General features: G+C 43.8%; 1 protein-coding gene across 7 annotated transcripts in view; it reads right to left on the bottom strand.

Moving 5' to 3' along the window:
- Positions 1–23,506, bottom strand: part of pcm1 (pericentriolar material 1) — a 173,252-nt gene that overhangs the window by 132,088 nt on the left and 17,658 nt on the right. For 5 of the 7 annotated variants that reach the window (XM_059648029.1, XM_059648026.1, XM_059648031.1 and 2 more), the window contains exons 3-8: positions 21,607–21,852; positions 20,429–20,695; positions 17,142–17,312; positions 14,998–15,114; positions 14,559–14,741; positions 7,508–7,685 (exon numbers count right to left, since the gene is read on the bottom strand). In XM_059648029.1, the coding sequence (XP_059504012.1) occupies positions 7,508–7,685; positions 14,559–14,741; positions 14,998–15,114; positions 17,142–17,312; positions 20,429–20,695; positions 21,607–21,852 (1,162 nt within the window). The remainder of the gene's footprint in view (positions 1–7,507; positions 7,686–14,558; positions 14,742–14,997; positions 15,115–17,141; positions 17,313–20,428; positions 20,696–21,606; positions 21,853–23,506) is intronic. The other 2 variants (XM_059648042.1, XM_059648039.1) reach the window with 1 other exon arrangement.

Genomic DNA, 23,506 nt, shown 5'->3' with positions numbered 1-23,506 from the left:
GTGTCCCTGCTGACTATATCTGCGGGAAGTGCACCCAACTCCAGCTCCTTAAAAACCACGTTAGTGAACTGGAGCTGGAGCTGGATGAACTTCGGATCATTCAGGAGGCAGAGGGGGTTATTGAGAGGAGTTACAGGGAGGTAGTCACTCCTCAAGTACAGGAAAAAGGCAGATGGGTTACGGTCAGGGGACGGAAAGGGAACCGGCAGGCAGTGCAGGGATCCCCTGTGGCGATTCCCCTCAACAATAAGTATACCGTTTTGGATACCGTGGGGGGGTGGGGGGGGACTTACCCGGGGAAAGCAGTGGGGCACAGGTCTCTGGCACAGAGTCTGTCCCTGCTGCTCAGAAGGGAAGGGGGAAGAGCAGCAGAGCAAGAGTCATTGGGGACTCCATAGTTAGGGGGACAGATAGGAGCTTCTGCGGGGACGAGAGAGACTCATGGTTGGTGTGTTGCCTCCCGGGTGCCAGGGTGCATGATGTCTCTGATCGTGTTTTTGGGATCCTTAAGGGGGAGGGGGAGCAGCCCCAAGTCGTGGTCCACATTGGCACCAACGACATAGGTAGGAAGAGAGATGGGGATTTAAGGCAGAAATTCAGGGAGCTAGGATGGAAGCTGAGAGCTAGGACGGACAGAGTTGTTGTCTCTGGTTTGTTGCCCGTGCCACGTGCTAGTGAGGCGAGGAATAGGGAGAGAGAGGAGTTGAACATGTGGTTACAGGGATGGTGCAGGAGGGAGGATTTTGGATTCTTGGATAATTGGGGCTCTTTCTGGGGTAGGTGGGACCTCTACAAGCAAGATGGTCTTCACCTGAACCAGAGGGGTACCGATATCCTGGGGGGGGAATTTGCTAAGGCTATTCGGGTGGGTTTAAACTAATTCAGCAGGGGGATGGGCAACAAAATTGTAGTTCGACTATAAAAAAATGTTGAGAGTAGGGTGGTCTGAAATAAAGTTTCAGGGAAGCAAGATGGCACCGGCAAGGAAGAAGTTGGATTGGAGTGTCTACTTCAATGCCAGGAGCGTCCGGAATAAGGTAGGTGAATTGCAGCATGGGTTAGTACCTGGGACTTCGATGTTGTGCCAATTCAGAGAAATGGACACAGCAGGGATAGGAATGGTTGTTGCAGGTACCCAGATTTAGATGTTTCAGTAAGAACAGAGAAGATGGTAAAAGGGGCGGCGGTGTGGCATTGTTGGTCAAGGACAGTATTACAGTTGCAGAAAGGATGTTTGGGGACTCGTTAACTGAGGTAGTATGGGCTGAGGCTAGAAACAGGAAAGGAGAGGTCACGCTGTTTGGAGTTTTCTATAGGCCTCCGAATAGTTCCAGAGATGTAGAGGAAAGAATAGCAAAGATGATTCTCGATAGGAGTGAGCGAGACAGGGTAGGTGTCATGGGGGACTTCAACTTTCCAAATATTGACTGGGAATACTATAGTTCGAGTACAATAGATGGGTCAGTTTTTGTCCTGAGTGTGCAGGAGGGCTTCCTGACACAGTATGTAGATAGGCCAACAAGGGGCGAAGCCACATTAGATTTGGTGCTGAGTAATGAGCCCGGCCAGGTGTTAGATTTCGAGATAATGGGAACTGCAGATGCTGGAGAATTCCAAGATAATAAAATGTGAGGCTGGATGAACACAGCAGGCCAAGCAGCATCTCAGGAGCACAAAAGCTGACGTTTCGGGCCTAGACCCTTCATCAGAGAGGGGGATGGGGAGAGGGAACTGGAATAAATAGGGAGAGAGGGGGAGGCGGACCGAAGATGGAGAGTAAAGAAGATAGGTGGAGAGAGTGTAGGTGGGGAGGTAGGGAGGGGATAGGTCAGTCCAGGGAAGACGGACAGGTCAAGGAGGTGGGATGAGGTTAGTAGGTAGCTGGGGGTGCGGCTTGGCGTGGGAGGAAGGGATGGGTGAGAGGAAGAACCGGTTAGGGAGGCAGAGACAGGTTGGACTGGTTTTGGGATGCAGTGGGTGGGGGGGAAGAGCTGGGCTGGTTGTGTGGTGCAGTGGGGGGAGGGGACGAACTGGGCTGGTTTAGGGATGCAGTAGGGGAAGGGGAGATTTTGAAACTGGTGAAGTCCACATTGATACCATATGGCTGCAGGGTTCCCAGGCGGAATATGAGTTGCTGTTCCTGCAACCTTCGGGTGGCATCATTGTGGCAGTGCAGGAGGCCCATGATGGACATGTCATCTAGAGAATGGGAGGGGGAGTGGAAATGGTTTGCGACTGGAAGGTGCAGTTGTTTGTTGCGAACTGAGCGGAGGTGTTCTGCAAAGCGGTCACCAAGCCTCCGCTTGGTTTCCCCAATGTAGAGGAAGCCGCACCGGGTACAGTGGATGCAGTATACCACATTGGCAGATGTGCAGGTGAACCTCTGCTTAATGTGGAATGTCATCTTGGGGCCTGGGATGGGGGTGAGGGAGGTGGTGTGGGGACAGGTGTAGCATTTCCTGCGGTTGCAGGGGAAGGTTCCATCCCCTATTCCCAATTCCTCCGCCTCCGCCGCATCTGCTCCCACGATAAGACATTCCACTCCCGCACATCCCAGATGTCCAAGTTCTTTAAGGACCGCAACTTTCCCCCCACAGTGATCGAGAACGCCCTTGACCGAGTCTCCCGGATTTCCCGCAACACATCCCTCACACCCCGCCCCCGCCCCCGCCACAACCGCCCCAAGAGGAGCCCCCTCGTTCTCACACACCACCCTACCAACCTCCGGATACAACGCATTATCCTCCGACACTTCCGCCATTTACAATCCGACCCCACCACCCAAGACATTTTTCCATCACCTCCCCTGTCAGCTTTCCGGAGAGACCACTCTCTCCGTGACTCCCTTGTTCACTCCACACTGCCCTCCAACCCCACCACACCCAGCACCTTCCCCTGCAACCGCAGGAAATGCTACACCTGTCCCCACACCTCCTCCCTCACCCCCATCCCAGGCCCCAAGATGACATTCCACATTAAGCAGAGGTTCACCTGCACATCTGCCAATGTGGTATACTGCATCCACTGTACCCGGTGCAGCTTCCTCTACATTGGGGAAACAAAGCGGAGGCTTGGGGACCGCTTTGCAGAACACCTCCGCTCAGTTCGCAACAAACAACTGCACCTCCCAGTCGCAAACCATTTCCACTCCCCCTCCCATTCTCTAGATGACATGTCCACATGGGCCTCCTGCACTGCCACAATGATGCCACCCGAAGGTTGCAGGAACAGCAACTCATATTCCGCCTGGGAACCCTGCAGCCATATGGTATCAATGTGGACTTCACCAGTTTCAAAATCTCCCCTTCCCCTACTGCATCCCTAAACCAGCCCAGTTCGTCCCCTCCCCCCACTGCACCACACAACCAGCCCAGCTCTTCCCCCCCACCCACTGCATCCCAAAACCAGTCCAACCTGTCTCTGCCTCCCTAACCGGTTCTTCCTCTCACCCATCCCTTCCTCCCACCCCAAGCCGCACCCCCAGCTACCTACTAACCTCATCCCACCTCCTTGACCTGTCGGTCTTCCCTGGACCGACCTATCCTCTCCCTACCTCACCACCTACACTCTCTCCACCTATCTTCTTTACTCTCCATCTTCGGTCCGCCTCCCCCTCTCTCCCTATTTATTCCAGTTCCCTCTCCCCATCCCCCTCTCTGATGAAGGGTCTAGGCCCGAAACGTCAGCTTTTGTGCTCCTGAGATGCTGCTTGGCCTGCTGTGTTCATCCAGCCTCACATTTTATTATGTTAGATTTGGAAGTAGGTGAGCACTTTGGTGATAGCGATCACAATTCTGTTATGTTTACTTTAGTGATGGAAAGGGATAGGTGTATACCACTGGGCAAAAGTTATAGCTGGGGGAAAGGCAATTACGATGAGATTAAACATTTAGGGAGCATAGAATGGGGAAGGAAACTGCAGGGGATAGGCACATTAGAAATGTGGAGCTTATTCAAGCAAAAGCTCCTGTGTGTCCGACATAAGTATGTACCTGTCAGGCAGGGAGGAAGCTGTAGAGTGCGGGAGCCGTGGTTTACGAAGGAGGTGGAATCTCTGGTCAAGAGGAAGAAGAAGGCTTATGTTAGGATGAGATGTGAAGGCTCAGTTAGGGCACTTGAGGGCTACGAGGTAGCCAGGAAAGACCTAAAGAGAGGGCTCAGAAGAGCCAGGAGGAGACATGAGAAGTTGTTGGTGGATAGGATCAGTTTAAACCCGAAGGCTTTGTATAGGTATTTAAGGAATAATAGAATGATGAAAGTAAGATTAGGGCCAATCAAGGATAGTAGTGGTAAGTAGTGTGTGGAGTCAGATGAGATAGGGGAAGCACTAAACGAATATTTTTCAACAGTATTCACTCTAGAAAACGACAATGTTGTCGAGGAGAATACTGAGATACAGGCTACTAGACTAGGTGGGATTGAGGTTCACAAGGAAGAGATCTTAGAAATCCTACAGACGGTGAAGATAGATAAGTCCCCTGGGCCGGATGGGATTTATCCTCGGATCCTCTGGGAAGCCAGCGAGGAGATTGCCAAGCCTCTGGCATTGATCTTTAACTCATCATTGTCTACAGGAATAGTGCCAGATAACTGGAGGATAGCAAATATGGTTCCCCTGTTCAAGAAGGGGAGTAGAGACAACCCTGGTAATTATAGACCAGTGAGCCTTACCTCAGTTGTTGGTAAAGTGTTGGAAAAGGTTACAAGGGATAGGATTTATAATCATCTAGAAAATAATAAATTGATTCGGGACAGTCAGCACGGTTTTGTGAAGGAAAGGTTGTGCCTCACAAACCTTATTGAGTTCTTTGAGAAGGTGACCAAACAGGTAGATGAGAGTAAACCGGTTGATGTGGTGTATATGGATTTCAGCAAGGCGTTCGATAAGGTTCCCCACAATAGGCTATTATACAAAATGCAGAGGAATGGGATTGTGGGAGATAAAGCAGTTTGGATTGGAAATTGGCTTGCTGAAAGAAGACAGAGGGTGGTAGTTGATGGGAAATGTTTATCCTGGAGACCAGTTACTAGTGGTGTACCGCAAGGGTCGGTGTTGGGTCCACTGCTGTTTGTCATTTTTATAAATGATCTGGATGAGGGCGTAGAAGGATGGGTTAGTAAATTTGCAGACAACACTAAGGTCGGTGGAGTTGTGGATAGTGATGAAGGATGCTGTAGGTTGCAGAGAGACATAGATAAGCTACAGAGCTGGGCTGAGAGGTGGCAAATGGAGTTTAATGCAGACAAGTGTGAGGTGATGCACTTTGGTAGGAGTAACCAGAACGCAAAGTACAGGGCTAACGGTAAGATTCTTATTAGTGTAGATGAGCAGAGAGATCTCGGTGTCCATGTACACAGATCCTTGAAAGTTGCCACCCAGGTTGACAGGGCTATTAAGAAGGCATACAGTGTTTTAGCTTTTATTAATAGAGGGATCGAGTTCCGGAACCAAGAGGTTATGGTGAAGCTGTACAAAACTCTGGTGGGGCCGCACTTGGAGTACTGTGTACAGTTCTGGTCACCACATTATAAGAAGGATGTGGAAGATCTGGAAAGGGTGCAGAGGAGATTTACTAGGATGTTGCCTGGTGTGGAGGGAAGGTGTTACGAGGAAAGACTGAGGGACTTGAGGCTGTTTTCGCTAGAGAGAAGAAGGTTGAGAGATGACTTAATTGAAACATATAAAATAATCAGAAGGTTAGATAGGGTGGATAGGGAGAGCCTTTTTCCTAGGAAGGTGACGGCGAGCACAAGGGGGCATAGCTTTAAATTGAGGGGTGAAAGATATAGGACAGATGTCAGAGGTAGTTTCTTTACTCAGACAGTAGTAAGGGAATGGAACGCTTTGCCTGCAATGGTAGTAGATTCGCCAACTTTAGGTACATTTAAGTCGTCATTGGACGAGCATATGGACGTACATGGAATAGTGTGGGTTAGACGGGCTTGAGATCGGTATGACAGGTCAGCACAACATCGAGGGCCGAAGGGCCTGTACTGTGCTGTAATGTTTTATGTTCTATGTTCAAAACTCATTTTCATCAGTATACCATGTATTACATTCTACATATGTACGTAGGATGAGACATGGGTGGGTCGGGGGTAGGCTTCAGGTTGCAAGGTTGCAATTGGGCAGGTAAGTATCAGTAACTCGGGTAGGTCAGAGTGGTGGCTGCGGAATACCACATCTGACGAGGGGGCCAGGAAATGTGGGGGATCATTCTGGTGGCAGGTCGGACAAGGGAGATTAGGCCCTGAGCAAGGGGTCCCAAGGAGGCTGTTTGGGTTCAGAGCAGAAGAGGGAAGGACTGGTCCGTTGGAGGGTGCAGTAAGAAGGGGACCAAGGATTTCAAGGGTAGTGGGTCTGGAATACGAAAATAGCATCCCAGGGGAAAACGGGATATCAGGTCATGGTCTGGGAGTGGTAAGTGGTGCAGTTTAGGGATGTCAGTGACATTTGAGGTCAGTTGTTGAGTTACTTAGGAGTTAGACAAAGTAATTTTTTATGTACTTAATAGTTTAGCCTTTCTGGAATGACTGTTGATTCAATTGGAACCCTCAGAAATCTTGAACTTAAATGGATACTTTTGGAGGGTTCCTATGGTAGCGAAAATGCCCAGTGGCATCTTCAATTTTCTGGGTAATTCCTTCAAAGTCTGCTGCAGTGTGGTTTCAGCAGGGTCTCCATGTGCAACTCCCACCTACACTGGATTAACAGCATCCAAAACATCCAAGCTGCTATATTTCTATAAGATCACATATTCTTTGAAATTGTACGACAATTAAGCCTAGCTATCTCAACACTCCATCCCAATCTTCTTTGGTCAGTGAACCTCATTTGCACTCCCATTCCATGAATTTCCAGTTGCCTGGATACAACCAATTCTTTGCACTGATATAGAAGACTCTGGGGTCGACGTGGCTTTTCAGTGAAAAGATTAGAGTATCAGTTAAACAATAAAGTTTGACTAATGCAGTTAGCATAAACAATTAACTTAGTTCTAAGCAACAGAACCACAAAATCTAATGAATTAGCAGCAGCCAAATATCCCAACATCCTACGTAAAGAGATTCTGCATTCTACTTGCTCCATCAATTGAATATAAAACTGGCACCACAAAAGAACAAAACGCTATGAAGTACATAATAGCTTGAGCTGAAGCAACTATGAAATTAAACCAAAAGAGTCCTCTTTCCCTTCTGAGAATCAATTCGAAATCTGCCATCTTTGAAGGAAAACTTTCCTTTCCAATTTCTTTCTTTGTTTCCCAGAAAGGCATCTGAACAGGATGCTTCCTTTACTGAGTCTGTATCATGCATAATTCAATACATCAGGCAGATTGGGAACAATCTCAAATCAGGGAAGGTAAATGACTGAAATCAGTGATACACATTCTTCCCTTCCCAAAAAATACTGTTCACATTTACTGCAATGACATGTTTGTGATGATGATAAATATGCCAGGTCAGATCGAATATGCATGCTATTGTAAATAAATGTTTGGTATACCAGATTCATCCATTCCAACTATAGTCTGTTCTGCTTTATGCTGTAGTGCCAAAAGTGCTGCCTGTCTTCCTTGAAGTGTCTTTAACTGTTCTTGTTGCTCTAACATTCTTTTCAAAAGTTCATGTTGCTTTCTCAAATTTTCCAATTCTTCTTTTGCATTCCGATGCTGATCATCTTCCTGAAGATGAACATGAAAATCTGCAATTACTTTAAAAGGCCAGTTAAGCTGCAAGGCATGTGAAACATTCATGAGCCCATAACTACTTCTACCTGTCAACACACGACTCACTGTTTTCTATTCATTCGTAGAATGTGGACATCATTGGGTAGGCTCTCATTTAGGCTCATCCTTAATTGTCTTCAAGGTAGAGATGCATTCTTGAACTGCTGCAGTCCATACAGTAAAGGTACACCCAAAGTGCTGTTAGGAAGGGCCTACCGTGATTTTGATCTCAGAGTTATTTATTGGTGACATAATTACTGGTGGTGGCATTCTCATGTTCTTCTGCCTTTGTCCTCTCAGCTGGCAGAGGTTCAGAGTTTGGAAGGTGCAGTCAAAAAAGCCTTTAATAGTTGTTGCAACGCATCAAGTGTATCTCATACATTGCTGCCACTCTGTCTTGGTGGCAGAGAGAATGAATGTTAAAAATGCTGTCAAAAGCAAGGTTCAAGTCCCACCTGCTCCAGAGGGATGTTGTATAATCTCGGAACATTTGATTTTAAAGCAATAGGTTAACAGGAGGTCACAGGCTTGGAATCCTGCAACGGGCAACTCGCCTAACTCCCCAAAACATGTCCACCAACTAAAAGGCACAAATCACATGTTTCATGGAATATTCCCCATTTGCCTGGATGAGTGCCATTCCAACCTTCAGAAGCATAACACCTTCCCAGGACAAAGCAATTCACCAACTGCGGTCACATGCAGAAACATTCACTGTTTCAATGTTTCACATTCACCACTGACAAGCAGAAGCATCAGTACATACCACCCACCCAATGCACTGCAGAAATTCACCAAGGTTCTTCAGACAGTACCTTTCAAACCAACAATTACTACCATCTAGAAAGCAAGGGCAGCTGATACATGTAAACACTATCACCCGCAAAGTTCCCCTCCAAGCAACTGACCATCCTACTTGGGAGTATATCATCATTCCCGTTGTATAAAAATCTTGGAACTCCCTCCATAACAGCATTGTGGGTGTACCCATACCAAACAAAATGCAGTGGTGCAAGAAGTCAGCCCAACACCACTTTCTCAAGGGCAATGCCCGGTGGGCAGTAAAACGCTGGCCCAATCAGGGACGCCCACATTCTATAGACTAGTGAACAAACAACTCAAGAAGCTTGATGCCACCCAGGACAAAGCAGCCCTCTTGATTTGGACTGTGATGACTCACTTAGGAAAGTTTTCTGATGCTCAAAGTCCCACTATTCCTAGGGTCATCACAAAAGTTAAAGATTTAATCCAAGTACATAAAGACCCTAATTTATCTGTCTGATAAACCCAAATTAATAGAAAACACTGCCTAGGTTTCTGTCCTCAACAACATCTACCATTTCATTACGAATAAATAAATACTGACCACCTGTAAACAAGTATGAAGTCTCAACATATAGCTCTACTGGGTGAAACACTAACCATGCTTTGCAGGCTGCTGTGCACACATATGGGTCGGTCAAAAAGTGGAGGGTTGTGATATGACTGAAATGTAAAATAGTAAGGAGAACACTTTCCCCTCACCTAGCCTTCCCATTTGAGTCCAGGACTTAGGGCATGGTCCACAAATTAGTCTAAGGCTTTAGAAACACTTCCTCACACCTGGTGTGCGAGCAGTTTGGTATCTTCTTCCTCAAATAGCAATTGACAAAAGATCTACTGTTAATTTTAAAATGCAAGTTGATAAATTTTAGGAAATAAGACAGTAAGAATGAAAGGAAGCAATACGGAATTATACATCGTTACATGGTGAACAGAAAATAAACTGGGGATGCATGCATCCTAATCCTACAACCAGTGAATCAAATCAAGATTCTACCATATCCTACTTTTCCCCGACCTGACGCGAATTGTGGTGAACTATTCAAGAAATAATTGGTAGTGAAAATGGCACCATTGTGGTTATGTTGCTGAACTAGTAATCCAGTGTAAAATTCCTGAATTCCCAAAAAAAAGTTCAAATTCCACTACGGAAGGTGAAGAATTTAAATTCTGTTCCTAAGTCTGAACTCAAGTCCAGTATCAGTGTCATCTAATGCCTGAATGAGTTCAGCTCTGACATTCTAGAAGCTCATCCCTACCTAACATTGAACAAAACAAACAACTGAGTATGCTGGAATCAGAAACAAAATCAGAAATTGCCGGAAAAACTCAGCAGCTATGGCAGCAGCTGTGGAGAGTAAGTGAAATTAATGTTTCAGGTCCAGTGACTTTTCTTCAGAAGTTGAGACCTAATGCCTAATTGGCATCCCACCCATCATCTTAAACATTCATACCCTGCACCACTAGCGATCACATAATTGCCTGCTTGTCATAGCTGGTTCGTTGATGTACTTCAGCCAGAGAGATCTCCTGTTTGGCCAATAGGTAATTCCAACTCCACACCAATGTGGGTGGTTCCTAACTGAAATTTGAAATAGCCTAGTTAGCTTATGTTAAGGGCAATTAAGGGGTGCTGAACTAGCCAGCAAGGCCAAACTATTCTGATTGAATAAAAATGCTGTTTTAAGTTTTGTAAGTATAGTCTGATGAGGTTGGGTCAGTCTCTTGCTTGTTGGAAACAACTAAAGCAATATACTTTTGAACGCATTCTGCCAGTCTTTGAGACATACAACCAACACAGCTGGAATCATACCAGCACTGAATTTAAAAAGAGGCTTACTCATCTATGCAACAGGCTCACTGTCTTTTTGGATTGATGATGGCTTCCTATTAGTGGGCAACCATCACTCTTGTTGCTGTTGTATGGTAGAAGCATTAAACTGTTTTGCCTGTTGTTCAAACCTTTATGAAAGCTTAATCTGAGGTACTCTGGGGATTTTCGAGGACCAAAAGAGGCTGCTTCAGGGTCATTCATGAACTTGCACAACATACAGTGAGAAATTCACTGATCAGGGTAGCCATTAGGACTGCTTTGATGAATCCTAATGTAGAATCATGCTTGCACTGTGAACAGGCAGCTCGGAATGCATTCACAAGTCTTTCACATGTCATATATCTGAGCAGCTCAACAAGCAACCTTGCTTAATTACCACGGCTTTTTTTGGTAAAATGTTCCACCTTCTAGGCAACTCAATTTTGGAATTAAAATGGGAAAATAAGAGTTGTCATACTTTAAACAAGGAGATTTTCATGAATGATCCAATTCCCAGTTTTGTGGTATAAACAGCCAGGCCATAAACAGCAAACACACTTTGTTCCACAGCAACACATTTCAGATGGGCTAAAATATGCCCTTATAATTTTTGAAGCCCAAGAAAATAATTATATTCAGAGATAATGGGAACTGCAGATGCTGGAGAATCCAAGATAACCAAGTGTCGGGCTGGATGAACATAGCAAGCCAAGCAGCATCTTAGGAGCACAGAAGTTGACGTTTCGGGCCTAGACTCATCATCAGAAAAGGCGGGGGGGGGGGGTGAGGAGAGGATTCTGAACGCCTACGCTCGTTTCGCAGTAAACAACTGCACCTCCCAGTCACGAACCATTTCAACTCCCCCTCCCATTCCTTAAACGACATGTCCATCCTGGGCCTCCTGCAGTGCCATAATGATGGCACCTGTAGATTGCAGGAACAGCAACTCATATTCTGCTTGGGAACCCTGCAGCCCAATGGTATCAATGTGGATTTCACAAGCTTCAAAATCTCTCCTCCGCCCACTGCAGCCCAAAACCAGCCCAGCTCGTCCCCGCCTGCCTAACCTATTCTTCCACTCACCTATGCCCTTCTCCCACCTCAAGCCGCACCTCCATTTCCTACCTACTAACCTCATCCTGCCTCCTTGACCTGTCCGTCCTCCCCGGACTGACCTATCCCCTCCCTACCTCCCCACCCATACTCTCCTCTCCACGTATCCATCTTCAGTCCACCTCCCCCTCTCTCCCTATTTATTTCAGAATCCTCTCCCCATCCCCCTTTTCTGATGAAGGGTCTAGGCCCGAAACATCAACCTTTGTGCTCCTAAGATGCTGCTTGGCCCGCTGTGTTCATCCAGCCCCCACACTTTGTTAAAATAATTATACTGCTGTTTGTATCAGCACAACCACCATCATCACTGGCCTAACAGCCACCTCTTCAACTACAAACTTGATTAACTAAATTTATCTCAATGTCTAATATCATACTGAAGTACACTGACTTATTCAACATTGTGCTAAACAAGGCATCAAGTGTTCCAGCAGCTCGAGGGTTTTCAAAGTTATAACCCTAGTTGTAGAAATGGTTTCCTAAAATTAAGATCATACAGTACATTGTAAAATTTCAATTTAGTATTTCAACATGGTCCTTGGCCCTTTATAACCTCATCTCTATCATCCTCATCTTCAGTCAGCTTTTCCTCAACCTACTTGTCGCAAAGGTATCTCAATTTGAGGGCTTCTTTTCAGAATTACAGAAAAACCTACAATACATTTCTACTTTTCCATTTTACATGTTGGAGGTTGTAGCAACACCAACTCAAATTTGACTGGTGAAAGATTCCACCATGATTTAGGATGCTGAGGCACAGAAATGCAAAGATTAAAGAGGATACTTATGTCTATCTTCCCCACAAAAGATCAAAACAACATCAAGGTTTCAAAGTATCTTAGCTCATCCATCTAAATTAGCCTACAATGAGGCCACCAATCAAGAGTTACAATTTGTATGAAACTTACGCACAAATCTTCAGATGTTAAGAGTTTCAATAGTGGAGAACTTTTAATGTGCTGGTTCTCCTAATCCTTGGATAGTAACAAAAATATGTACGTAGCAACACAAACATAATACCTTTAAGAAAGGAGGGAGAGAGAAAACAGGGAATTATAGACCGGTTAGCCTGACGTCAGTGGTGGGAGAGATGCTGGAGTCAATTATAAAAGATGAAATTACGAATCATTTGGATAGCAGTAACATGATAGGTCAGAGTCAGCATGGATTTACGAAGAGGAAATCGTGCTTGACTAATCTTGTGTAATTTTTTGAGGATGTAACTATAAAGATGGACAAGGGAGAGCCAGTGGATGTAGTGTACCTGGACTTTCAGAAAGCCTTTGATAAAGTCCCACATAGGAGATTAGTGAGCAAAATTAGGGCACATGGTATTGGGGGCAAAATACTAGCTTGGATTGAAAATTGGCTGGCTGTCAGGAAGCAAAGAGTAGTGATAAACGGGTCCCTTTCAGAATGGCAGGCAGTGTCCAGTGGCGTTCCACAAGGTTCGGTGCTGGGACTGCAGCTATTTACACTATACATTATAGATGAAGGCATTAAAAGTAATATTAGCAAATTTGCTGATGACACAAAGCTGGGTGGCAGGGTGAAGTGTGAGGAAGATGTTATGAGAATACAGGGTGACTTGGACAGGCTAGGTGAGTGGACGGATGCATGGCAGATGCAGTTTAATGTGGATAAATGTGTGGTTTTCCACTTTGGTGGCAAGAACAGGAAAGCCGATTACCATCTCATTGGAGTCAAGTTAGGCAAAGGGGAAGTTCAACGAGATCTGGGTGTTCCTGTACATCAGACAATGAAAGCATGTACGTAGGTACAGCAGGCAGTGAAGAAAGCTAATGGCATGCTGGCCTTCATAAGAGGAATTAAGCATAGGAGCAAAGAGGTCCTTCTGCAGCTGTACAGGGCCCTGGTGAGACTGTACCTGGAGTATTGTATGCAGTTCTGGTCTCCAAATTTGAGGAAGGACATTCTGGCTATTGAGGGAGTGCAGTGTAGGTTCACAAGGTCAATTCCTGGAATGGCGGGACTATCATATGTTGAAAGATTGGAGCGACTGGGCTTGTATACACTTGAGTTTAGGAGAATGAGAGGGGATCTGATTGAGACGTATAAGATTATTAAGGGATTGGACAATCTGGAGGCAGGAACCATGTTTCCGTTGATGGGGGAGTCCAGAACCAGAGGACACAGTTTAAAAATAAGAGGTAGGCCATTTAGAACAGAGTTGAGGAGAAACTTCTTCACCCAGAGTGGTGGATATATAGAATGCTCTGCCACAGAAGGCAGTGGAGGCCAACACTCTGGATAGTTTCAAGCGAGAGATAGATAGAGCTCTTAAAGATAGTGGAATCAAGGGTTATGGGGATAAAGCAGGAACAGGATACTGATTGTGGATGATCAGCCATGATCATAATGAATGGTGGTGCTGGCTCAAAGGGCTGAATGGTCGACTCCTGCACCTAATGTCTATTGTCTATTACACACGGGGACATGGTCTTAGGACTTCCTTTCTACTTGCTATCACCAAACAATCTACCCTGTATCTAGTATGGTATGTTCTATCTTATATACTTTGTAAAAAGTAATACAAACTTTTATATGAAGTACTTTCATTTGTTACTTGACAGAAAATCACTGATGTGAATGGACCAGGTGCCTGAGTAAGGAAGCTGCAGATTGAAACTTAACATCCTAATCGGGCATAAAATCTCAGAAAACCCTGTTGGGAATAAGGTGTGGCAGTGAGAAAAGGGCAAAAGGAAGTACTTTTAAGTTGGCAGGACCCAAGTATAATCTTTTGTTTCGGTGAATTGGTCAATTGATTAGACTTGAAACACTTGACTACAAGTCTTAAGAAACATTTCTAGTGTTTCAGACGTAAATTAAGGCTCCATGATTGTTTTCATACTACCAGCTAACTCTCAATTAGCATTTCAACCTCAAATAAAATAATTGTAACTAATTCAAATACAACTCTTACATGCATTTGAACGACTGCCAATAATAAAAATCACCCAAATAATGGAATCAAATTAAAATTATAAAGGATCAGCAGAACAAGACTTGAAAATCAACAGATTACACGTTTCAAGGACTATGCAATGAAATGGTACCTTGCAGGAAATTCCATGCTCCTTGCCATTAATCCCACTATGCCAGACTCTCCTGTCTTTCAGACCAAGCCTGTCAGTTTCCCTTTTTGGAGTTGAGGTAACTGAAGAGCCCTGTGCTTGGGAGGCTGCATTTCCTAGCTTGTCCTCAATGCAGGGCCGAACACTCAGACTACGAGATGCCTCCTTTATTAAACAGTTTAGTTAAGACATTTATGATTAAAATGCTCATGAAACCCAAGATAAGCAACTTTTAAACAATATCTGCTCTCACTTTAATACACTTCTTTGAATAAAAGTGGTGTGTGTGAGGATAAAATTCAGTACAATCTATTTCCAAAATTTTTTTGTCCACAGTAGACTGCAAATGTGTTATAAAATCCACCTTATAACATCAACTGTACTTAGTATTTGCATATATCCTATATGGCTTTCATCTTACCGTTGCATCTGATGCCTCAGATTGAACATCCAGATTTAGCGATGTGCTATCAGCAATAGAACCAGATCCCACAGCAGAGTCTGTTGTGCCAACATCATCATCCTCATTCTCTCTAGCCTGAAACAATTTTTAGAAAAAAAATCACATTAGTCAAACATCATAAATAAACACCATACGGACGTTTAGTCCATACTAAACATGTGCTACAACATTCAGTTATACAGCACAGAAACAGATCCTTTGGTCCGACCTGACCATGCTGACCAAGTTTCCCAAACTAAACTAGTTCCTCTTGCCTGCGTTTGAGCAGGCCATATCCTCCTGCAAGCCATAATAATTACAACACTGAAAGTGGTCTTTTGTGACCACGCCTGCCTCAGTTCTTTGTTGGAACAATCCAAAATGTAATACTATAATCCTACCCTCCATACAATGGGCAACCAAGTGTTCCACACAACTTAAGTCCTAATACATCAATTCAGATAACACCACAAGCGAGGATCCTCACTGAATTAGGCACTATAATATTTTAACCATCATAATTAACATTTGAATAATATGGTCATACCTCTTCATCAACTAAAACTGTGCAAATGATGTGATTTTATTAAACCATTATTAGAACATAGAACAGAGAACATTACAGCACAGTACACACCCTACGGCCCTCGATGTTGTGCCGACCTGTCATACCAATCTCAAGCCCATCTAACCTACACTATTCCATGTACGTCCATAGGCTGGTCCAATGATGACTCAAATTAACTTAAAGTTGGCGAATCTACTACCATTGCAGGCAAAGCATTCCATTCCCTTACTACTCTCTGAGTAAAGAAACTACCTCTGACATCTGTCCTATATCTTTCACCCCTCAATTTAAAGCTATGCCCCCTTGTGCTCGCCGTCACCTTCCTAGGAAAAAGGCTCTCCCTATCCACCCTATCTAACCTTCTGATTATTTTATATGTTTCAATTAAGTCATCTCTCAACCTTCTTCTCTCTAATGAAAACATCCTCAAGTCCCTCAGCCTTTCCTCCTAAGGCCTTCCCTCCATACCAGGCAACATCCTAGTAAATCTCCTCTGCACCCTTTCCAAAGCTTCCACATCCTTCTTGTAATGCGGTGACCAGAACTGTACACAATACTCCAAGTGCAGCCGCACCAGAGTTTTGTACAGCTGCAGCATAAACTCTTGATTCCAGAACTCGATCCCTCTATTAATAAAAGCTAAAACACTGCATGCCTTCTTAACAGCCCTGTCAACCTGGGTGGCAACTTTCAAGCATCTGTGTACATGGACACCAAGATCTCTTCTGTTCATCTACACTACTAAGAATCTTACCATTAGCCCAGTACTTTGCATTCCGGTTCATCCTACCAAAGTGCATCACCTCACACTTGTCTGCATTAAACTCCATTTGCCACCTCTCAGCCCAGCTCTGCAGCTTATCTATATCTCTCTGTAACCTACAGCATCCTTTGTCACTATCCACAACTCCACCGACCTTAGCGTCATCTGCAAATTTACTAACCCATCCTTCTACGCCCTCATCCAGATCATTTATAAAAATGACAAACAGCAGTGGACCCAACACCGACCCTTGCGGTACACCACTAGTAACTGGTCTCCAGGATGAACATTTCCCATCAACTACCACCTTCTTTCAGCAAGCCAATTTCCAATCCAAACTGCTATATCCCCCACAATCCCATTTCTCCGCATTTTGTACAATAGCCTACTGTGGGGAACCTTATCGAACGCCTTGCTGAAATCCACATACAACACATCAACCGGTTTACTCTCATCTACCTGTTTGGTCACCTTCTCAAAGAACTCAATAAGGTTTGTGAGGCATGACCTACCCTTCACAAAACCATGCTGACTATCCCGAATCAAATTATTCTTTTCTACATGATTATAACGCCTATCTCTTATAACCTTTTCCAACACTTTACCAACAACTGAGGTAAGGCTCACTGGTCTATAATTACCAGGGTTGTCTCTACTCCCAAAGTACTCCCCCAACAACAAACCTCGGGGATTATAGGTTATGGTATATGAAATCAAGCTGCACATAATTAGGCAAACAAGCCAGAAATACTACATTTTACTACTGAAAATTCCCTAAGTTGGAAAACATACCAGCATGTTTTGTAAAAATTTCATGTAGGATTTTTCTTGTTCTTTTAAATGGTCTATCAGCTCAGACAAACGTTCAACATTAGCAGATCTTTCATTTTTTTCCATTAGGTCATCCCGCATAGAATGAGCCTTGCTAATGTAATCCCGAATCTGAATAAGTCTGCTCACAACCTATTAATCAAAACAAATATATGCAGTCTGTGAAATAAAAAAAAATTCTAATTGATTTGATTTATTATTGGTCACATGCAACAAGATAATGAAAAGTATTGTTTAGCGTGCTTACCAGACAAACCATACCTTACATAATACAGAGTAACAATCAGAATGCAGACTATAATGTTACGGCTACAGAGAAGTGTAGAGAAAAATCAACTCCATCATACGAGATGTCTATTCACCAGACTGATTACTTCAGGGAAGGAGCTGTGATTGAATTTGTTGGTATGTATTTTCAAACTTTTGTATTTTCTGCCCGATGAAAGAGGGTGGAAAAAAAATTTAACCAGGGCGGGAGGGGTCTTGGACCTTGCTGGCTGCTTCCCATTCGGCCCCACTTCCCAGGGAAGTGAGAAGCATAGGCAGAGTCAATGGAAGGAAGGCTGGTTTTCTTGATTGACTGGTAGCATTCACAGCTCTCTGGACTTACATGCATTCTTGGGCACAGCAGTTGCCATTCCAAGCTGTGATGTATCCCGATAGGATGCTTTCTATGATACATCTATAAAAATTAATAAAAGTCATTGTGGATATGCTGAATTTCCTTGGCCTTCTGAAGCAGTAGAGGCATTGATGTTCTTTCTTGACTGTAGCATCAACATAGCCATTGGTAATACTGACTCCTCTGGGCTCGATGCTCTCGACCACCTTCACCTCAGCAACATTGATACAGATGGGGCATGTCCTCCACTCCACTTCTGGAAGTCGACGACGAGCTCCTTCATTTTGCCGACACTGAAGGAGACTGTTGTCTTTACACCATAGCATTAAGCTGTCTATCGCCGTCCTGTACTCTGTCTTGTCATTGTTTGCGATCTGATCAACTAAGGTGGTGTCATCAGCAAATTTGTAAATGGTGTTAGGGCTGAATTTGGCAGACAGCCTTTACTGTATAAGGAGTATAGTAAGGGGCTGAGTACATAGCCTTATGAGGCATGGGTATTGAGAATTATTATGTAGTGGTGCTGTTGCCTATCCCTACCGAGTGTAGTCTGCCGGTCAGGAAGTCAAGGATCCCAGTTGCGGGGGTGCAGACTCCTTGGTCTCAGAGTTCGGAGATGAGTTTGGTTGGAATTATGGTGTTCGAGGTGGAACCAAACTTAATAAATAGGAGTCTTACACAAATGTCCTTGATATCCAGATGTTCCAAGATGAGTGTAGGGCCAGGGAGATGGCATCTGCCATGATTTATTGTGACAGTAGGTGAACTGTAGTGGAGTAAGGCAGGAGTGAACTATTTTAGTGCACATTTGATGCATCATAAGCACAGGGTCAAGATGCATTACAAAGTTAAAGAATTATTTTAGTTGCTTAGCCAACTGTCTGTCAGAATGAGTGGCAGATCATAGAATCGTGACAGTGTGGAAACAGGCCATTCGGCCCAACTAGTCACACTGCCATCCCACCCAGACCCATCCTCCTACCCTTTCCCTGCAACCGTATATGTCCAATAGCTAATCCACCTAGCTTACACACTCCTGGACACTATGGGCAATTTAGCAAGGCCCATCCACCTAACCCACACATCTTTGGACTGTGGGACGAAACCCAAGCACTCCAGCAGAAATCCAAGCAGACACGAGAAGAAAGGGCAAACTCCACACAGACAGTTGCCCAAGGGTGCTAATGACCTTAATCTGTAATTTTCAAAAAAAAGACATAACGTGAGAAACAAGATCGGATTCCAATTGATGAAAGCATTGAACTGCAAATCACCATAGTCCCAAAAAACATGACAGGAAGGAAATCTTCCCTGCAATAATTTCAGAAACTGTTTACAAAAAGAACATGCATTTATACAGTACTTCTCACAATGTTTGGATGACTCAAAGCTTAATAGCGAATGAAGTACTTTTGAAGTGTGGTCATGATGCACTTTAGGGCAACATAGCGACAAATGAGATGAGTGACATGGGTTTCCTTTTTAAATCTTTTTATTTGAGAGTTAAATGTTGGTTTGGACATCAAAGCTCTTTGCTCTTTGACTCGCGTCTAGTAATAGATTACATTCACCTCAACAGGGCAGACTATGGCACAGTTTGATGTTTCACCTGAAAGGGTTTCCTCAGTGCTCTATTCAGGTGGCTAGACTTTTGCTCAAGCTATAGTTTTCTCACTCAAGTCAAAGTGCTGAGGTTTGTCCAGCACCTACGAAATCAATTTATACCATGTAACCTTCACTCAAAGGTTCAGAGCTGATCGAATACCTTGTTGCAAAGTTACTTTAGAATGTTCGAAGAGATCAGGTAAAGTAAATGAAATCATATTTTTGCATGATTTTGAATGAATACAAACTCAGTAATTCTTAAGAGTAAAAGGCTTTGGCATTGTGAAGACAAAAATCAATTTTCCACCCAGCATAATTTTTGATATAATCATATCAACAGTTGAGACAAGACAATATCACTCTAGCACCATTCAGTATGAACAAATAGGATGCCAACAGAAATGTAGGATACAACTTAAAAATAAATTTACATGGAGAAAGATATTAGCGGATTAACGCTTTACAAATTCTAAACCAATCATTTGCTATACTAAACAAAGCAAAAAGCTATTAAATGAGTTTCTAGGAAGGGAATGGTGTAAGAAGATTACTTTTTTAGAGCAAAGAACAATACAGCACATGAACAGGCAGTTCATACCACCGTATCTGTGCCGAACATGATGCCATTCTAAACAAATTCCATAGTCCATATCCCACTACTGCCTGCCTTTTCATGTCCGTCTTAATGTCTCAAACTTGGTTCACACATCTGTTCCTACCACCTCCCCAGCAGCTCACACCAGACACCTATCACCCTCGGTGTAAAAAAAAAACTTTCCTCACACATCTCCTTTAAACTTTTTCCCTTCTCACCAGAGACTGATGCCTTCTACTATTTGGCATTTCTTTCTTGTTGCCTCACTACGAACACTGATAACTTTAAGGCATCCGACTGAAGAAAACTAGTAACATTCAAATCAAACACTTAATTATTTGGATCCATTTTTCCACCCTCCAAACCACCAAGAATTATTATTTCACTCTAACCCATCAAACATAACTGGAAATTTAAATATCTCACCTGACTACTCTCTATTTCAGATTCTCCTTGATCATCTCTAAGTGAGGCTTGATCACTGGGCAACAGATCTTTGTTTATGGATGCAAACAAATCCATCCTTGCTGTAGGCAGCTTAGCTTCTCTTCTTTGTGGATTTATATCAAGTTCCTTGCTCTTGTTGCTGTTGATTTGTTGTTGGAGAAAGTTGAATGGTTTTCTATTTTCAACAGGTGGTCGCTGATTGTTTGCAGCTGTGGCTCTGCCATGAGAATCACTCCCAATACTCCGCTAATGAAAAACATCAAAATATTCAGTGTAAAAGAATATTTTAAATTATAGTGTATCTTTTCATACAAGCAATAATAAGCCTTTATTCTTATTAAGTATGATTAATTATGCTTCCAGTTCCAATTATTCAACATTCACGCTTCTGTTTTTAAGTGGTTAGTTGCATTCCTGTCAGACAAATGACAGACGATGACAAACAGCAACAATCAAAATTCAAATCATCTCCCCTTGACAGATTCAACAGCTTTACAATCACTGAATTCTCCCATCATCATCCTGGGGCGTACTATTTACCAGAAACTGAACCGAATCAGCCATATCAAAGCCTGTGGCTGCAAAAGCAGGTCAGGGGCTGGGAAATCAATGACATATAACTCAATTCCTGGCTCCTCAAAGCCTTTCCTCCTTTTACAAAGCACAAACCACAGTGTGACACAATTCTCTACATTGCTAATTTGCTCAACCTATAACGAACCTATATAGTGCCTATAATAGGTGACAAATGATACTACTTCAGCTGTGCCTGGTGCATTTAAATGTGACAGTTTATGTTCCCAAAGCCCCTTTAAAAGGGAGATATTGGCTAGCAGATTAACCAAACATATGATTTATTCAGTTTAAGTAATTTCTACAAACCAGTGTTGTGGTCGCTGCATTACCTCTAATTTTCTTTGAGAAAGTGAGCACTTAAAGACTTAACTAGCACTTGGGCAGTGAAAGTTCTATTTTTGAACAAAGAAGGGAGGGACATTCTCATTCCATCCACAAACTCCCATCGAGCATATTTGCTAATTTGAACATTTTCTCCTAAATTTCAATCTGAAAAAATGAATTTACTGAATGTTTTCAAAAAGGTTACTAAAAATGCAGATTAAGATATCTCGGAGGCAGAATTTAATCTGTTAACTCACCTCGTCCAAATCACTGAAATTTATACGCTGTTTCAGCCTCTCAAGCTCTGCTGAGTCTGGAACACTGAAACGAGATGCATGCTTTGTAGGAGGATAACTCTTGGGGGTTTTACCTCTTCGTCGGCCAACCCCTGGAGAAGATTCAGGAGAGATGTCATTTGTAACTCGGCTTTCACTTCCTGCACTTAACTTTTTCTTGTTCTTCTCAGATGACCCATTAGCTTTCTTGTACTGAAGACTCCAATCCTGAAAATAAAAGCACAAATGTTTCATGATCCCAGCTGATGGCAACACTGAACAAGTCAGATCCCTTTCTGTGTATTGTAAAACTCAAGTCAGAAAACATGTCAGTAATTATCTCCCAATGTGTTTCAGAACAGGTAACATAGCTAAATGACAGGCAAAGTAAATTCATATGAATTCTTGGAAATGGTTTGTTTAGCTCACTGTTCAAAATGACTTTATGACATTGTTATATATTAATAAAACATTGTTCGTATCACAGAACTGTAAAATAAAAATCTATTTTTGTTCCATATTGCAACTTAAGTCTCCAAACTACAATAACATATTTTCAGTCTTTGCTGCATCTTTCCATGGCTATTGGTACACTGACTTTTTGATTATTTGTGTTAAATAAAAGCCATTCATCTTCAAAAATAGAAAGTCGCAGCAGAATGCTGTGGTATAGAGAGAAGTGGATGTGCTTATAATCATAAAAAGATAAGCATGCAACTACAGCAAGGGCTCAAAGCAAGTATAATTTTGGCCTTTACGGCAATGGAACTAAGAACATAAGCAAAGAGGCTTTGCTACAATTTCACAGTGCATTGGAAAGATCGCACTAAAAACTGTGTGCAGTTCTGGTCACCTGTAAGGAGGAACATACTTGTATTAACAGTGTGGAGCTGGAGGAACTCAGCAGGCGAGGCAGCTTCAGAGGAAGGGGAAAGCTGATATTTCGGGTCAGGGCCGTTCTTCAGAAATGGGGGAGGAAAAGGGGGCTCTGAAATAAATAGAGGAGGGGGGAGGTTGAGCTGGGAAAGGCAGCTGAGGTGGTGATAGCAGGTAGGTAGTGGTGGGAATTGGTCAGCGAGGTGGGAGGAGCAGACAGGTGGGAGAAAAAATGGACAAGTCAGGGAGGCGGGGTTAAGAGGGAGGGCTGGTCTTGGGATGAGGCCGGGGTGGGGAGATTTTGAGGCTAGTAGAAGTGCGTGCACGTAGGAAGTGGTGGGATTAGCCAGGTGAGGTGGGTGGAGCGGATTGGAGGAGAGAAGACGGACAGGTCGGGGGGGCGGAATAAGAGGGGCTGAGGGAGGTAGGTGAGATGGCAATTGGTGAGTGCAGGTAAGTAGTGGTGCAAATTGCTCAGTGAGGTGGGAGGACTGCAACTTCTCCCCTCCAGAGGTCAAAAATGCCCTTGACTGCATCTCTTGTTTCCCGCACCTCTGCCCTCACACCCCCTCCCCACAATAAAAGTAGACAGAATTCCCCTTGTCCTCACGTATCACCCCATTAACCTCTGAATTCAACGTATCATTCTCTGCCACATCCAACACCTGCATTCTGACCCCATTATGAAGGATATATTTCCCTCCCCACCCATATCTGCCTTCCAGACAGACCACTCTCTTCTCAACTCCCTAGTGCACTCCACACTCCCCCCTAGCCTCACCTCTCCCGGCACCTTTCCCTGCAATTGCAGGAGGTGCTACACCTCCCCCCTCACCTCCATCCGAGGCCCCAAAACAACCTTCCACATCAGACAGATGTGCACCTGCACATCAACTGACATGGTCTATTGTATTCACTGTTCCTGATGCAGCCTCCTCTACATCAGTGAGACCAAGCGGAGGCTTGGAGACCGCTTTGTAGAGCGCCTATGTTTGGTTCGCAACAA

Source organism: Stegostoma tigrinum, chromosome 1 (assembly GCF_030684315.1).
Source record: "Stegostoma tigrinum isolate sSteTig4 chromosome 1, sSteTig4.hap1, whole genome shotgun sequence".
Classification (NCBI taxonomy): Eukaryota; Metazoa; Chordata; class Chondrichthyes; order Orectolobiformes; family Stegostomatidae; genus Stegostoma; species Stegostoma tigrinum.
Note: the sequence above shows the minus strand (reverse complement) of the source record. Positions and strands in the feature narration are given on the sequence as shown.